We start from the raw sequence: 19,274 nt of genomic DNA, 5'->3' as shown, positions 1-19,274 counted from the left end.
CTCACCTGGCAATTGCAGAGTTTAGCCCTCAGAGGTTTCTAGCAGCTGTTTCCAGAACCATGCTCTTTTACAGCAGACATCTGTACACAGGAAGACTAATTAGAAAGAAGACAGTGTGGGTGAAAGCGACCTCCCTCAGTTCCGACCGCGTGAGGAACCCCACGCCTAGCAGCACATGCACAGAGTAACTGCTTGTTTTTATCAGAAGCATCAGGTGAAATCCACCTGCCAACACTTTACACATCTGCATCCACCCCAGTCCTTCTGTCCAGTTTCACAGAATGATGTCTGTCATTCCTGAAGTTGAAACCCCTCCCACCTCTCTCCACAGATGGGCTAGTCTCCTGATTATCAATTCTTCCTGAAAATTCTCCCAGTATAAAAATATGCCAACTGTTTTTGAGAGGTTAAGGACATGGAGTATTCTTTTGTTGTGTTTACAAGCAGAATACAAACTGTTTTTTTTAAATATTTTCGAACAAGGGTTTTATTTGAAAATGCTCTCCAATATACTGGATTGCTTTCTCTGTGTAGCATCAGGGTACATTTCTGCCCAAGGTGGTACTCTATGCCAGCTATTCCCTTGAGTAGTCATGTGTTTTCATCTCTTAGTCGTGGAAAACAGTGAATTTATCCTGCCTTCCACTCTGTGTAAGCTTTGAGAAAGTCATAGCTAACTTACGGCCTAGGTCTAGCATCCTGATGTGTGTGAACCATTTAGCTTCCTGCGTTCACCACTGAGTCACTCCTTTTTAATCTGTCCTTGTTTCCCCCGGTTCCCTTCTTTCTGCTCATGCTTCTTAGTTTATTTCTTTGGGGGTACTAGAACATAAATTCAGGGCCTCATACACGCCAGGCAAGAACTCTATCACAGAGCTACATCCCCAGACCTTATGATTCTTATTTTAAAATGTGGTACCATATAAAAATATTTTAAAAACTGCTTTAAGTTCTACCTGCAATAAAGTGTGATATAACTGATACCTGATGAATAAAAATTTCTTCCAGAGAGCCACTTATTGAGAAATACGCATGTAAAATACATAAAGTTGAAACCATGGAATTCCAAAAATACAAGATAAAATGAAGATACGCACCAGCATGTGTCTTAGAGGGATCCTTCTGATTTAGTTTAAATTTTACTACTGCCAACTGAAACAATATCATTCACAATATCATTGCATTAAAGTGCTGTGCTAGCTGCCCAGGAATATCACTAATGCAATACCATCTTTAGTCTGCATGCCTATCATAACAACCTATGGTGACTTAGGCTGCCTAAAAGACGAGTAGGTGACATTATCTATTTTCTGACTAATGATCTATGATGATATAGAAAGGAGCAGAATAATAGAATTAGGAATGGTGATGCCTTTCATTGCATTTAAATCTACGAAAGGGAGTAGATCAAACTATTGAACAGAATAATCAGATATAACTACAAAACACATTTAACTAAACATTCTAGGTTGCACACAGAGTCAGTTTGAGCAGTTGTCCTAATGTTACACTATGAATACCACATAGTGTTGTCCCACTTTCATAGCTGATGGTTACACCACTGGATGTGCATCAGTTATTTTGATTATATCTTTTGGTTACACACTGCCTGCGTTTGTTAACTGTGGCTCTCCCCTGTGCTCCTCCTTCAACTCCCTTTGCTGATCTCTACTCATCGTTCAAGAACAACCCAAAGCTCATTTCAAGGTGACTCTTTCCAGCTGGGAAACACTGATCATTAAATGATTCTCGGAATGGATAATGTGATGACCATGTTTAGAGTCAAATTGGGATTGAAGAGAGATGGGAAGCAAAAGGCATCATTAATTACCATAGAAATTCAAACAGAACCCTCTGGTAATCAGAGGGAGCCCCTGGCATTATTCTCCTCAGATCTGCAGTTGGATGCATTTATGCCTGTCCCATAGGAACAGGGAAGCTGCAGTGCCTGCTCTAATGTCTAAATCATAGTAGGCGTTCCATAATGTTTGTCATAAACTGAATGAATTAATGGGAGATAGATGAAATTAAAGAAGTGAAAAAAGAGGCCATTGTACTCTTTTTAAATTCCCTTTTATATTGGCTCCCCAAACTAGAAAGAAGGACATTAAGCTCCATAGTTGAAGGAGATCAGGGTCATTTTGGCATCCTGATTATCACCACTCTCCCTCAAGCCTTGGGTATGTTTCAAGTTGATGTTCCTCATAAAACCTGCTGCCCAGAACTGGGTACAGGCTCCAGACAGACCCTGACCAGGAGATGCCTAGAGGGAGCATTTCTTCCAGTAATCTGGATACTCTACCCTTAACGGAGCCTAGGACTGTCGGCGTAGTTTTAGTGCCACATCGTGCTTTTACATGCCGACGGCTATTTCCACATCCATGGCTACATAGATCTCGGCTGTCTTGACTTAGATATTTTTATAGCCCAAGCTCTGAAGTTCATCATGTACATCTCCACGATGCTGTGTTGAGCCCGTTTGATTGGTTTAAAGTAACTGAATCCCTCTCCTTGCCTTCATTCTCATTGTCCTGACCTCCATCCCTTACTACACTTGGCAATATTCATGTGGAAATTCTTACTTGTGCCAAGTACACCGCACACAAAGGCTTTCCTGAACAGTAACATTTTTATAACCATGGTGGAAAGAAGATATTCATTGTGCTTGGCTTTTCACTTTAGTATTCAGCCTTTGAGGAGAGAGGTAGGGTGTGGATACTCCATGGCTGGGGGTGAGCAAGGTACTCTGACTTCTGCTTTATAATACCCCATAGGACATGATCCATGGCAGATTCCACACTGTGATGGATAGCTTCTTCATATTTATTTTTCAGTTACCCAGTTGATGTCTCTTTGAAGATATATCTCTCTCTCCAACCTCACCATGCATGTTTCACCGAACATTTTTCATATGTGAAATAATCGCAATTTATGGAACATCCTTAACAAGCATTTTTTTACTTGAATTTCACAATATTACTTTGCATGAGACAGAACAGTTAAGTACTTCTTTCTACACCCTCCTCTAATATTCTGCTGCTTTAAGGGACTATCACTTAAACTCTATCAATGGTCCCCCATCTACTGGAGAAGACAGCTACAATCTACTCTGTGTTCCCATCAGCACTACTTGGCCTCTCTCTACCAATGAATTCTATTCCAGTCCTACTAGCTTCTTCCTTCTCCCTTTGCCTGGAATAAATCTCAGAGACTCCAGGCTCACAGCCTGGCATGTTTTGAACATTTGCCAAAACACTGTCTTTTCAGTCAGTCACCCCAGAAACACCCTCCATGCTTCTTCTACAGCAAGTATTCTCTGTCTCTCTTGTTCTCCTGAGTATCTGGCCCCAGGTCTTAACATATACACATACCATGTACACAATTGTTGATTTGCCGATGGTCACACCTCACACTAGACTAGAGGCTCTGAGAAGGAAGATGACTTTATTATCCATGATTTTTTAGAAAACCCACCCTTCCCAACCAAGAGGAGGTATTCAACAAAGATTTGTCGGACACAAATTAATAGGAAAGCAGTTGATCAGACAATTGTGTGTCCAGATGAGAGTAAGGACTGGGAGTCAAATATTTTCATGTCTGATTTTCCAGTTCTTGTTGTGACACAATAATTTTCCTAGACATTTTCAATCTGTCACACTTGGTGCCAGAAGCTGACTAATGCACCTTAGTGTCTTCAGCCCACCAGTCTACCACATTCAGCCTACATGCTGCCCTGGGTATATTTCCTGAAGAGACACTCAAATAACCAGTGACTTGAGACATCCCTTTCAGGTTTAAAAATGGGGGTATGGGTGGGTATTTGAAAACCCAAAGCCTCAGTATTAGCTACTTTGAAAAAAGCCACAACTAGTCAATAATAACAAAACCAATTTAAATTTTAAATGTCTTGCCAAGATGGAAGGAAATTAAAGGGCATGTCCAAGAAATAAAATAAAAGTGGGATGCAATAAACAAAGAAAGGAAAGAAGGAAGGAAGGAAGGAAGGAAGGAAGGAAGGAAGGAAGGAAGGAAGGAAGGAAGACCTATTGACTTACTGAAGGGACCTGGAATTTCAAGTACTCACAAAGTTCAATTTAATAACAATATAGGACCCTTGAATACAACGCAAAATAAAATGTAGGGTTTTTCAAAGTAAGACATTTGATAAGAGAGACTCACATAAAAGCCAGGACTCACAAAGATTACATTTTCAATAGAGTCTTTAAAAATATAAAAGTCCTTCTTTATTAAGAAGCTCAAAACAAATTTTATGTTCCTTGGTTGTGAACCAATAAACAAAGACAAAATACCCCCTGAAAATTTGTATCTAAAGACTAATCCTCTGAGATTTTCATCTCAATCCTAATACCCTACAGCCTTTCAAAAGTATAGTCTGTGTTAATATATTTTAAAATGGTTTTATATTGCCAGGTCCATAATACATCTGCCAAAAGTAAATGGGTATAGCTACAATGTAAGAAAATGGGTTTACAACAAAAATAATCACAAGGCAGTGTGAAGAAACAAAATCCATGAAGAAGAATAAGCAGAAACAACAAGAACCCAATCAGATTATATAAAAATTAAAAGAAATAGGTGTAATATTTTAATTGGACCTTTTGGGATAACATATAGATTCATATATAAGCTATATTACAGAGCAATCCTGCATATACTTCACCCTGTTCCATTGATAATAGCATCTTGACAAACCATAGAGTAATCTCAACCAAAGGGCCTGAATTCCATCCCTAGAACCTATCGAGGTAAGGGTAAAAGGGGAGAAACTCCTCCACAAAGTTATCCTCTGGCTCCCTCTTGGATGCTTTGACATACACACCAATATATCTCTGGTATACATACAGAGAGAGAGAGAGAGAAAGAGAGAGAGAGAGAGAGAGAGAGAGAGAGAGAGAGAGAGAAATAATATTTTTAAGATAGCAAGTTAGCCAAGCCCGAAGGAAGGAACAAATAGACAATATACCCAACAACATTTACTCGAATCTCACAAAGAAAGGCAAAGACACTGAAACATTTGTGATATCCAGACATAGAGACTGAATATGTGGATGCATGCCTATAATCCAGGAAGACACAAGAGTATTGTAAACTGGAGGCTAGCCTGAGCCACGTAATGAGACTTTGTCTCAAAAACAAAAGGAAGACCTAGAGAGAGAAAACAGAGAGATTGTGGGTAAGAGCTAGAGGAGGGGAGGGTGAGTAGAGTAATTGATATTTAATAGTAGGTCCAGGAAAATGAGGAGGATGTATTTGAATAACTATGGTTTATAACCTTCCTGAGTTGATGATGGCCTGATTGCTCAGAGTCAATGACAGTAAACCTCAAGTGGAGTTTTAAAAAGTGAAGATCACAACAAATATATCATAATAAAATTATACCGTATCAAAGAGACACATTTTCTCAAAACACAGCTGAAGAGAAAAAGCATAATAAACACAAATCAATAACAATTAGTCAAATTGTAAGATCACTAGGAGTTGGAAAGGGCTACCTTAATAAGAGTAAACAGTCAATCTGACAGTTTACACCTAACAAAGATATCTTTGAAAAAGTTTGATAAAGATGCTTTGTGGAAACAATAATCTTAAGGCTAGAAAATACTTCATAAAAGAAATTTCTAATGATATTTTCTGGATATAAGAAAACTGATCTCACAGCATCAAGATGGCTCAAAGGGTAGAGGTGCTTGTGGCATAAGGCTGATGACCTGAGTTGAGAATCAGCTCCACCAAGTTGTCCTCTGGCCTCCACATGGGCATGTGCCATAGCATGTGTGCATACATAGCACACACAAAAATTTAAAATAGAATAATATTTAAAAACATTTTCTCTAAAGGAAAATCTATAACTCAAGCTAAATGGTAACTACTGAAAAAAAAGATAATAAAACAGAAGTTTCTGTCTCTATACATTTTCTATGGTACCGAACTGTCTTGTGCAACTCCCAAAGCCAAACTTCTAACAACTGTTAGGTCTACAACTTTTTCTCTTTTTGCCTTTCTCTCTCTTGTCTATGCAACTGCCCTTCCCAACATCTCCTTTCACAGTGACCTTATTATGTTTACACCTGACAATATGCGCCTTGACTTACATCTTAGCCCTTCCATAATATCTCCTATATTCTACTCTTCATGTCTTGAAAAACTCGCTTCTTTCATAAAGTCCTTCTATAGTGATTTCCATTCCCTTTTCTTCATTTCCTCATATACATTCTGTGTAAGGATTATATAATTAAAATTAAAGCATGTTCATTATTTCTAGCTGTTAGGGACATGATCCCCATTATAGCATTGTCTCTAAAGTCAGCTAGGTTCCTGTTCTGTCACTTCATGATGATAGTTGCTTCACTGTATAAATCTCATTTTTACATAGAAAACATAGGAAATTTAAATATTCAATTCTTAAATGTTGCTGTCATCATTAAATACAACAATCATTATAAATGTAGTTCTGTTCCAACAATAAAATTAGTGATTTTGCATTCTAAATCATGGGGTCTTGAGAACACAACTGGTATGAATGTTCTATGGTTATCACAGACAACCAGGAAAACCTAAGCAAAACTAAAATAAAATAAAAATGACTATGGTTGTCTAAAATAAAAGATAATAAAACAGCTGACTCTACCCAGAATGTTGAATCAATTGGTAGAAGACTAAGTCCTGGAGCCCTAAGCAACCTTCCCAACTATTTGTCTTTTGGTCACAGTTGATAGAAATAAACGCTGACAGAAATCTATGCCTTTGACCTCACACACAAAAATGAGTTAGGTCAATTCTCATTGACTATCTGAATAATTTGAACCAAAATATTTCAAAAAAGATTGAAGCAATTAGTAGTAAAAATGAATTTAAAAGAAAAGGCCCAAATAGGTGAAACAGGAGCCACAGCAAACTGAAGAAATGTTTATAAAGCTGTAGGGAGCAGAAACTATGGTGGTCTGGTGGATTGCGAACAAGACACAAGTGTCAAGAGTGGTGAACTGTCCGAGCAAAATGCTACTGCTGCAAGTCATGACATCTCAGAACCTGTATTCCTCACCAAAATCCTATGCAATTGTTCAATAAATCTAGTGTCTTTGGTTCAGTATATCACTGATGCTTAATCACAAAAGCCTAAGACTTTTAAAGACAGTCTTGGCTAATCTATGACATCATTTCAAAGACGTTCTATTCAGAACAGCGCTATGTATGCTGAGTGCCTTGTATCAGTTTTCGGAATCTGCTCTCACTTGCCATCCCCTCCAAAGAGAATTCATCTCATTTCCTGATGCTGTAGTTGACTAGTATTTTTCTGTTGCCTAAAATGTATGTCTCATGCCTTCAGAACATGCTAGAACTCCAGTTCACCAAATATTGAGTTGGTTAACAAAATGGCTTCAAGCCATTCTCTCCACAACTATCTTTTAAGTTATTTTGCTTGTCCCAAACGTGGCAATTCTACTTGTGATGAGATAAATAGAAAAGATTAATGAAATTAATAAAACTCTTATCAACACAGAATAATATTCTTTGCCTTTGAATCTCTACTGCACTGTCATTTACCCTACATTGGCTTTTCATGTGTGTGTGTGTGTGTGTGTATGTGTGTATATGTGTGTATGCTGGTTTTATGTATATGTGTATATAAATATATATATGTTACATGTATATACGTGGCATATATTTTATATATAATCATTTTGTTTTTGCTATACTAACTAAGTACTTCTTTTGTTCCAAGAACTATGAACAAAGAATCAAAAGTCTTGTGTAAGAGACAGGCAACAAGGGATAATTATAGTATACTATGATGAATATATAGTAGGACAAACATTTATAGTAAATATTTTAGATATTGTGGGCCATCTGGTCTCTTTGTAGCCAAAAAACTCTACCACATGAAAGCAGCCCATAGATAATACACAAACAAGTGGGTATGGCTGTGTTCCAATAAAACTTTGTTTATGTAATCATAGTTGGCCAAATTTAGTTCACTGATCACAGTTTGCCAACCACTGTACTAGAGTAAGAACATGACTTTTCAGCAATTATTTATTGAATATTTAGTTTATTCTTTTTTTTGTTCTAGGTTCTAGGGTATGATAGTAACCAACATGTGAAAATTCCTTCATCATGGAATTTGCTTTCCACTGGAGAAGATCGACATTAAGGAGAATGAACCAAGTAACAGGCTAGTGATATATTCTAAAAAGAAAACTCAAACAGGAACAAAACAAGAAAAACTCAAGGGAGTAGATGAAGTTTTATACGGAGCCACCAAAGAAGACCTCACCCGAAGATGACATTGAAAAATCACCAGAAAAGGAAAGGGTGAAAGATAACCACACATAAATCTGAAGGAGAGCATTCCAGAGGAGTGAAAACCAGCAGAACGCCCCTGCTGAAGGAGTGTAACCAGTAGGTCTAAGTACAGGGAGAAAGGCCATGTTGCTAGGATTTAATTGGGTGGTAGGTCCAGAAAGAAGTGAAGCCCCTAATGTGACAGTGGGAGATCAGGGAGGTCCCATAGAGCAGAATGGCATTGTTCCATAACCTTGACTCCTTGTGAGCTGAGGGGCTACTGTGGAAGAATCACACAATCTGAATTATGATCTCAGAAATACTCTGCTGTATTAAAAATAGACCTCAGTTAGAAGGAAGAACAAGAACAAAAAAACACGGGACCAGTTGGGAAGCCTTCGCAATGGGAAAGCATGGCCTGGCCAGGAGATGGTAGTCAAGACTGAGCAGATGAGAAGCAGTACAAGTGCAATTAAAAGGTCATGTTCCAGGACAAGGGAGCTTCCCAGGAACGAAGAAGTGGTACCCTTTAGAAGTCAAGCCTAGCTTAGAACTAGTTAACCAAGTATTGAGCTTGAGAAAACAGGTCCACAACCGTTAGAAGAAGTCCTAGATGACAAGGGGAAAAAAGTACGCAACTCAAAAATGCAATTGTCCTCCAGGGGAAGGTACTGAGTTTAAACAGCCTTAGAAAAAGCCCTGGAGTGAAAGTCACTCTGTGTTCTACCCACAATCTATATCTCTGACATCATGAGAACACGGGTCTGGATTAGGGAAAAACAAGATTTTATATGTATTTAGTCATTAAAGAAAGGTACAGACAAGGTTTCTAGAGAGAAAACAGGAAAAAGGACAACGTAAGTACGCAGCTGTCTTTCAGATCCTTTATGCTTAAATTCCAAGAAGAGATCTTGAAATGACATCAGATCAGCTGAGAGAAAGAGGCAGCTGGCCAAGGGACCAGAGCTGCACCCCAACTCCTAGGACAACACCCAACTACCTTGAACAACTTGGATGTGGTTGGAGACTGGGGTCTCTCAACATTTTCCCTAAGAGGAAATATTTGTAACCCAGACAGACCACATGGCTCATCCACAAGTCTGTATATGGAGCCAAGAAATAACCACAAAGGGAGAAAAACAGTCTCTCTTCTCACACCTGGAGAGAAAAATGTCCTTAGCCAGGTGAAGAGAAAAGCTGGATTTTATTTACTCTAAGATAATATTTATTGCAACTGTGGAAAATTCTCCTGTTGGAGAATAAACAGGAGAGGTTTCTGTTTCTAGGTAAATTGCCCACGCTTATCTTTTCTTCTCTAATTCTCCTCATCAGGTGACACTAGCGGGAGAAGCTGGGGTGTCCCTTTAGTCTGTTCAGTTCAAATGTGGTGGAGTGGTCAGATTGAGGGATTATTCTTTCTGTTCAGTTTTAAAGCCCTTCCCTTGGTTTCTTCTCTCCCTGCCCTCTTCTACCCCCTTACACTTATTTTCCCCTGATTTTTTTTTTTTTTTGATTCAGGGAACTTTGAATCTTGACTTCAAAAGAAACGTATAATGAAGGCTGGCTGATGTTTAACAGACCCATCACTGCAGGAGCCCAGCTCCACCATTCCTTTGGCTCCAAAGCCACAGTGTGTGGGTGAGCAAATCCCAGGGAAGCCCCGGCCTACAAGCTAGTGTGGCAGCAGTTTCTCCACCCATCCCCTTTGATATCATATGCAATAGCCCTCCCGACCCAAGATGCGCCATTCCCCTGGTACAAAGCACATACCACATGTGTTTTGCCCTGACCGTGGTGACACCTCTCGGTCCGCATACTAGCGTTCCATGTACAGTCTTCTGCCCTTGAACAAAACTCAGGGGATGGAGCAGAGAACAGAGCTGGGAGCAAAAGGGGTGTTTGCCTAGCACAGCCTTCAGAATACAAATGGCTGGTTTCCCACTGCCTGCTCCCTAGCAAGGGCTAACACTAAGTGACCAAGTTCTTGTTTCAACAGGACTCAGCCATTTGCTTATATTTAATGATTATTCTCCTCAACAACAGTACTAAGAATCTGAGACACGGAATCAAAAGGGGAAACAAGTACACAGTTCCACAATGGACTGGATACTTAATCCAACTCCTGTGAAAAGGAGCAAATCAGATAGCTAGAAAGCAAGTACAGAAGCCGAGGAACGATGTTAGAAAGGAAGATGATGAAAGCAGTGACCAAAGGGCACTGAAAGAGTCAAAAGGCCAGGGAAACTTAGGTTTACTTTCAGGCACAGGGATGTTCTTGGCTTAGCTCCCTAAGTAAATGGTCAGTGATAATTATGATTGTACTGATGTGGGCACTCAACCCCCTTCTCTCCTGCACCTCTTGAGAACTCCCTAAAGACAATTAGGAAGCAGAAGTGGATATCTGGCTTAGGCAGCCTTCCTTAGCCACAGCCAAGTTTCTCTATCTCACTAATTCTGATCCACTGGCTGGGTATTATATCTATAACTCATATCTCCTCTGACCAGTCCCAATCCTTATTAACGCTTTCCCTTTGATAGCCCCATCTGGGCTACAGATGTTTGATGCTGGATTCCATGGGCTCGCTCCTCCTCCCAGAGTCTTTGAGAAAGGAACTACTTTGGCCTACATTTCTGACTTCTCAATGGGAGTGGTGGGAAAGTTTAATAGGATTTGGAAAGCAAGAGCAATCATCAAGCATCAATCATCAATTACCAATGAATGTTGCTCTGCAGTCTATCTATAGATCTGAGCCCATTCTCCCACTACTGCCTCTAAACTATGAATTCCTAAATAGATGGACTCTGTGCCTGACATAATCACTCCTTCAATAAGTGTCTGGCAAAGCCTTTGTTGAAGTTGGATCCTTTAAGAGTCAGAAAATAATGGGACTGTGAGATTGAGCTCTGTGATTTAATTGTAATATCAAGAGTGTTGTACATGGCTAATTTAATTCAGAAGTGGCCACTCATTTTACCAACCCCAAGAACCTCATAGAAACCCAGAGATCAGGGTCCCTTATGAATCCAAAGTTCTTTCAAGTGATCCAAGCCATGGCACAGAAAGGCACTATTTATAGGCCTTGTTGTTTTTCATGCTTCAGCCTGTATTTAAATCCAGAGAATTTAGATATGAATTTTAAGTTGTCCAGTAAGTTGCTAGCACTCTTCTTTAGGGATTCCTTTATTTGTCCCTCTGCCTAGTTTAATGCTTCTGATATTCTATAAGAACCTGATAAAGGACACTGTCCCCGCTTTTTCCGCAACAATAAAAAATATTTCAATGTTTTAATAACAAATATTCAGCACAAAGAGCATAAGATAGAAGATAAAGGAAACTTTCACACATAGAATAAGTATGAGCAGATTGAAAGAGAAAAATTCTTATCTGTCACTACGTATTTTGGGTTTCATCTTTCAAAGGGGGAAATTTAGGAACAATTGAACATAAATAGAGATTTTAAATTATGTTCCCTACTGTGAGAACAAGCACTAGACTTTTGAAACAAATCACCAGCGTGAAGAAGAGAGACAAGTAAACAGAAACAAAACCTTACACCTTCAAACAAAAATGGCTGGCTAAAAGCAATAGTGCAGTGGTAGCAGAACACACTATGTTTCCACTGGACCCAAGTTTGTTTTCTAGAATTCATATTGGTGGTTCACAACTGCTTCTAGCTCTAGCTCCAGGAGATCCAATACCTCTATCCTCCTCACATAGCTGCACATATACACACATACTCACACATAGACACACAGAGAGAACAACATTTAAAATAACAAAACCAAATCTTTAAACAACAAAAATCTTAAATAAAGCAAATATATTAAAATTAGAAATAGAAGATGATTTCTTCTCTTTGAGTAAAGATCAAGTGTAACATATATTGTGGAATATTAAGATATGTTACATTTGTTTATGCTGTGGAATATTTGTTTAATGATGTGAAGATGGGTTGAATTCTTTTTTGTTGCATTTGTTTAACTCTGTGAGACTGTGTTACTTTGCCTGTCTAAAACACCTGATTGGTCTAATAAAGAGCTAAGTGGCCAATAGATAAGTGGGAAAAAGAATAGGTGGGGCCGGCAGGCAGAGAGAAAAAATAGGAGGAGAACTCTGGGATGAGAAGACCTAGGAAAAAGAAGAAAGGAGAAGAGGATATCAGGGGTTAGCCACCCAGGTAAATAGCAAGCCACAGAGTAAGAAGTAAAGAAAAGTATAGACAAAGGTAAAGACCAGAGGCAAACGATAGACCGGATAATTTAAGTAAAGAAAAGACAGCTAGAAACAAGTCAAACTAAGGGTGGCCATTTATAAGAAAGAATAAGTCATCAATCTGATTACAGGGGAAGGACAATTCAGGTACCCTCTCCACTCTTGCTTAGGGTCTTAGCTAGGGTCATCTTTGTGGATTCCTGGGAATTACCCTAGTGTCGGGTTTCTCACTAGCCCCATAATGGCTCCCTCAATCAAGATATCTCATTCCTGGCTTTCCCTCTCTGTCCTTCCCCCATCTCAGTCAACCCATTCCTTCATGTTCTCCTCCCCCCTTCCTGTCTCCCCACCACCTCCCTTTCTGCTATCCCTTTACCCACCCCCATGCTCCCAATTTCCTCTGGAGATCCTGTCTATTTCCCCTTCGCACATAGAAACTTCATCCAGCAACTGATGGAAGCAGATGCAGAGATCCACAGCTACAACTGGGCTGAGATCCCAGAGTACAGTGGAAGAGAGGGAGGAACGATAAGATGAGCAAGGAGTCAAGACCATGATGAGGATACCCACAGAAATAGCTGACCTGAGCTAGTGACAGCACGCTGACTCCAGACTGGCAGCAAGGGAACCTGCATAGGCCCAAACCAGGTCCTCTGTGTGTGAATGACAGTTGTGTCACATGCACACACACTGTGATTTAAATATTTTTAACAATCAAGAATGTTCAAATATTCAAGGCTGGTAGGTTTGCTTCGTGACGGGGCTGGTACTTAGCATGATCAAGGCACTGGATTTAATGCTTGTACTCCTAAGAGTATAAACATCTCCTGCAGTTATACAAGGCAGATATTGTATGTGGGCATCATAGGTGTGGAGAATAAATGGAAAGAGATATGTTCCCATAGCAACTCTGAGACTGTGGAGGAATAAGTTCTAAAGTAATGCAGCCAAAATGCATAAAGCTAAAGGACCATTCTGGATAATGTTGTCCAGACACCTTAAAAGACTGTTAACTGGGACTTCGATGAGGGTTCCTGGTATGGTTGGATCTGATATGTTGTCTCCCAAAGTCTCCTATGGTAAAGCACTAGTTGCTAACTGATATATAGACTTTTTGAAAGTGATGGATCCTGAGAAGAGAGCCCTGAGCTCATGAATGGATTAATCGACTAATAGACTCCTCATTTACTGTCTTTATTGGGAGGTCGTAGAGACTTCAAAGGCAGGGTTTACTGAGGGGGTGAGTCACCAGCACATACTGTTAAAGTGCCTGTCTTGCCTCCTAGCACCTCTCAGCCTCTCTCTGCTTCCTGGCTTTCATGGAGTAACAGCTTTCCTCCGCTGTGTGGAGAGTCTCACCGTAGGTCTCGATACATAAACTGAAACCTCTGAGACTGTAAGTTAAAAAAAAGAAATGTATGATTCCTCTTTTAAATCACTTCCCTCAAGTATCTGTCACAGCAACAAACAGAGTCTGACCAACGAGTCCTTCAAAGGTCAAGGTAGTCCTACAGGAAATGGAGGTAGGAGTTCAAGTCTAGTGGAAGGTCCTTGAATCACCAGGAATGAGCTCTTAGTGGGGACTGCAAGACCCTGGCCTCTTCCTCCTCTTCTCTTGCTTCCTGAAACACAAAGCGAACAGTTTGCTCCTGCCACCGTGGGCTGCTTTGCCCAGCAGGCCTACCTAGACTGGAACTGATGCATCCAAAGAGTGAATCCAAAGAAGCTCACTTCAAGTACATCATTTTACTGACAAAAAAGAATTGACTAACTCACCAACTCACTCTCTCAAGATAGTGGCTTTTTCACAAAGCTAGGAGACTGGGAAATACTTCCCTTTCTCTCTGAGGAATCCTGGGTTTCTTTTGGGGGATCCTTTGGGCTCCTCTGATAGTTCTCCAGCTCCTCAGTGCCTCCTCTACCCTGGGCAAGTTCTGTGGGTGTTTGGCTCCACTCCACAGACTTTGAGCTCTGTGAGAGCTGTACCTCATTAGGCACTTCCAAATCCTCAACTACCTCACACACCTAGCGCTTCCTGAAAACCCAATAGAGTCTAGGAGGGAAGAACATTTTATCTGGGCGCTGTGTGAAACCTCTTTGTCTCCAGGAAGCCAAAGAGTAGTGCCGCTTCAGAAACGCACAATGTAAGAAGAGCACCCCAAACCCCAGTTCCCTACCTCTTGGGTGAGTCCGGGTCAAAGCAAGTCTTGCGGACATCAGTCACTTCAGGATCGCAGCAGTCCCCGTCATCAAAATCATTCAGCATGTTGTTGCACTCCACGTGACAGAGTCCATCTCTACGATTCCAGGAGTAGCAGCGGCCCTGAAGGCGGCAATCGCCCCCGTCGTAGCCGGTGAGTGGATGCTCACACTCGGAGTCACAGTGGTCATTGCCAATCTTGCTGGGCTCACAGTTAACGAGCACGACCCGGTGGCGCAGGGTGGAGTTGTGGACCCGGTGGACACTCAGCTGCCAGCTGATGTTGTAGCGGCTAAAGGCCTCATTCAGTGCCACGTGCTGCCGGCGGATCTGGTCATCACTCACAGTGGGATGGAGCCCCTCATCGTCACAGATGTTCACCACCTGGTAGCGAATCACTTTCTCTCCCCGAAGGGGCCCGTGCTTATTGTACTGGAAGATCAGTTCCACATTGTCGCAAGCTGTTTGCCCACAAAGTGGGGGCTGCAAAGGTGACAGAATCTCAGGTTGTGACTCAGAGTCCTGGAGAACCTCAAGCCGGGGATAAGACTCATCTCTGAAGGGGGCCCACTGTTCCTTCAGAGGGTCGAAAGTGGCTGTCAGGATCAAGGTGGTCAACTCATCTGCTCCACTTGGGTGCTGGGGACTGTGCTGGAGGTGGGCTTGTGAGAGAGCAGTCGACCAGATGACCAGTGTACCCAGATATCCACGGAAATAATGCCCATCTTCCGAGCTGTCCCCTCCCAGGAGAAGAGAGCGGCAGGATGCCATGAAAGGGCTGTTCAGTGGACCAGACTGGTCAGGACTGCTAGCCACTCGAGTGCCATCCACATACAGAGCTATATGCTGTCCATCGTAAGTGGCTGCCACGTGAGTCCACGTGCCTGGCTGGTAGCGGCTGTGGCCAGTCACAATTGTTGCTTTCTTCACCCGGTCAGTGCGGAGAGAAAAGAAGAAGCGAGCATCTCTCCTCTCCTTGTCCTTCCCTGAGCGGATCCCCAGGGCCCAGCCCTTGTCATTGGCTGTGTGGGAGCAGTTATCAAATACACCTGGGAAAGAAGGAAGAGTTGTAGGGAGAAAGACCAGATACAAAGGGAGTGAGAAAAGGAGAGGAAAGTCCGTGTCAATAGCAACAACGTAGGTTTTCAGTTCCCCACACTGGCTGCCTGTTCATACTCCCACATCAGATACTATGAGTGTCTGTCCACCAAAACAAACAAACAAAAAAGAAAAACAAGACAATCCCATTCAATTTAGCTCTTTCTGGTATTTTAAAATAACCAAGGTAGAAGCCAAGAGGTAGACTTCCAATACAAATGATGGTTACCCTTCTCTGTGACTATCCTTCATGCTCAGGTACTCTGAGGGCCTCCTTCCCTAGGCTGGCACTAGAATCTTTTCACTTTCTCAGACGCCCTGAGGACAGTCACAGTTTCTGAGACCAAAAAGGTCATCACTCATTTTCTCTCTTAAACATTGAAATGACGTTTCTTGTGAGGAAAATAAGGCACTTGTAATGTCCAAATATCTTTCCAAGCCCACTGCTCCTCTAGTACAATAGTCAGCAACAAAGAACAGCTATCTCTCAGACAATACAAAATAACATTGGTCCCATGGGCCCAGCCTCAAAATTGAGAAAGTCGGTTATGAGAATGCCATTTTCTATCCAGTGATTTCTTTCACAGAACACAAACAGGACTTCCCAACTAAATGAGATCCTTGCATGCATTGTCCCACTACCCAGCACAGAATAAGGACTAGACCAATAAATTCACTAGAACAAACAATAACAAAAATACCTGTGGATACTAACTCTGAAAATGGGGGCAGCAAGGAGCATTTTAGGGACATGGTGGTAGAGCCACAGATGGAAAAGAACCCTCAGGCAGAGGGGAGTGCTTGAACCCCAGCATGACACTGGTTAATGCCCATCTCCTGCTTAGTAGCTTCTTGCATATGCTAAGGCAAAGGTTCTCAACCTGTGGGTCAAGACTGTCTTGGCAAACTTCTATCTCCTCTATCTCCAAAATATTTACATTATAATTCATAATCATTGCCAAATTACAATTATGAAGAGCACCAAAAATAATCTTACGGTTGGGGGTCACCACAACATATTAAAGGATCACAGGATGTGGAAGATTGAGAACCACTACTCTAAGGAGCATCTTTATTAATAAACTACAATGAAAGCATTACACTTCAATGGAAACACACAGCAAGATAAATGATCTACATTGATGAATGATTGATAGAGAGTATTAGGATCTGGTACCTGAGAATAAAATGAGTGTTGTTCTCCCCTGGACTGTTAGACAATCATTTTATCTATTCCCTGAATTCCTGTATAATCTAAGCCAACAATATTTTTTATGGATGGTATAGATTTATTAGCAAAAGACTTCTCATTCTTTTTCCTTTTTGATTAATTCTTTGAGAATTTTATGTAATATCACTTTTATCATATGCATCCCTTCCTCCAACTCCTCCCAGAACACCCCTTCTCCATCTGCCCAACTTTGTATCCTCATTGAGAAAAAAAAAAAAAAACATCAATTCCAAATTGGGAGAGCATGTTTTTGTTAAGGTTTCCACTTTTATGGCAAGCAAATAGCTATGTTCTCATAAATGGCAGAATATCTTCTCTTGTCCCTGACATAAAATAACTTGAAATTTGAGGGACAAATGTATTTTAGACAATATAGTGCTTTGTCAACTGAATAGTTAAACTTTGAAGAATGATAATTGCATAGTAATTATAATATAATATAGTAAAGAATAACAATTAAATTTTGAAGAATGGGTAATGACTAACTACAGTGCAATTCCAATTTGGCAGTATTGGTTTTTGATTTTTTTTTTGCTTTATTTTCTGGTTTTGTTTTTTACTTTTATTCTTCTATTAAGAGAGTTTAAGAACTACTTCTTTAAAAATTCTTGCATCAGGTGGATTTTCATAGAGAAGACAAACTTACTATGACCAATACTAAGTTCCCTGCTTCATCTTTTCTTCTACTTTACATTCTGAAAAGTACAGTATTACCTTAATTATGTCCAATCTCTGTCCTATGAATAAAAGTGCCACATTATTTAATATGAGTACCATAGAGTCACCGATAGCTCAGCTATATGCTGATTATTTTTTTAAAAAATTGAAAGACTGTTTTACAAAAGGCTCCACACACAGATATGTGTATAGGATTGGATCATTGATATGTTAGATAATTTTTAATAAATTGTTAATTTAATCCAGTTGCAATTTTTTGAAAATTTTAGTCGACCATCCTCAGAACGCTATTTGATCAACAGTGCAGAAATTATTTCTGCTTAGTTGTCTCACCGGAAGCTATAAAGTTCTCAAGTTACTAATTTTCAGTGTTTGCTAATTTCTGTAGTGCAAATTACACCCACAGCGCTACTTTTAGGCTGCTAATATGATGTCACTGCACATGGTATTGGGAAGAGAGGTGCACACTTGGCTCTGCTGAACCAGTAGGAGACAGTTCCAAAAGCTCCAGACGGAAAAGGAACATGGATCTAAGCGGCCAAATGTCTCCCTCTCATTCCCTCTGACTGAAGTAGACTCAGCTGTGTTGCAGATGATGTGACTTTCCATCGTTTGAAGGGGGTAAGTATTGCCACCCATCCAGTTCTTGAGTGATTGGATGTCTACCTGTGCACCAGTCGTACCTGTGAATAAAATCTGTCCATTCCAAGCCTTCTCTTTATGGCCCTTTAATTATAAGATGAAACTGCGGGGCAGCCTGGCACAGCTTCCCATGTGCCCTTAGGAAAGACTCTCAGCCCTTCTCAGTTGACCCCACCAAGCAAAAACATGTTAAATTTTGTTTCACAGGGAAGAAAAATGACAGAATCACCATATTGAGGACACATCTCTCTCTTCTCAGTCTAGCACAGAGGATGGCAGAACCAGCATGATGGGAGCCAACACAGTATACGTGGTAAAATCAGAGCTTGTGCAAGAGTGGGATTTTATAACTTTGGATGTACATGTGATAGAAACAAACACATTATAACTGGTGTTTATTCATCAAAGCCACATTCTTGGGAAGAACAAAGGGACCAGATCGTGAATATGATTTATGAAGTCACTCAGCAACAAAATGAACTCTGATAGCCCATGGTTAGAAAAATCAGTTCAAGTGATGTAACTCAAAGGGTGGCGGTGGGATTGAAGCCAAACATTTGAATCACATCCTCTTAAAACTTAGATAATAATTTTCCAGTGCTCCCTTCCCGCTGCTCTCTGTTATATATATATATATATATATATATATATATCGATGTTTACTAAATTTACACATGGCTAAACACCTTATGTTGTATTAAACTGCGTGTTTAAGGGGATAAAATAAATTTGGGGAGTTTATCTATATCTTGGTCATTGTGTTTGTGTTCTGAACTCTCAAAACAATATATTTAGAAGCTGTGGTGACCTTAACAGGTCATACACTCAAGTGTCTTCAAGAAAAAAATTGCTTTCAATTCTATACTACTATTAATTACTAGCATTTGAAATTAATAGCATCAGTTACC

The 19,274-nt window shown here is 40.4% G+C and overlaps 1 protein-coding gene across 1 annotated transcript in view; it reads right to left on the bottom strand.

Moving 5' to 3' along the window:
* The window catches only part of Pappa2 (pappalysin 2), a 240,885-nt gene that overhangs the window by 201,933 nt on the left and 19,678 nt on the right, over positions 1–19,274 (bottom strand). Inside the window, exon 2 of the mRNA XM_048421621.3 lies at positions 14,695–15,766. Coding sequence (XP_048277578.3) covers positions 14,695–15,766 — 1,072 coding nt within the window. The remainder of the gene's footprint in view (positions 1–14,694; positions 15,767–19,274) is intronic.

Source organism: Myodes glareolus, chromosome 5 (genome assembly GCF_982192425.1).
Source record: "Myodes glareolus chromosome 5, mMyoGla1.1, whole genome shotgun sequence".
Classification (NCBI taxonomy): Eukaryota; Metazoa; Chordata; class Mammalia; order Rodentia; family Cricetidae; genus Myodes; species Myodes glareolus.
The sequence above is the reverse complement of the archived record's forward strand: the minus strand, read 5'-3'. Positions and strand labels throughout refer to the sequence as shown.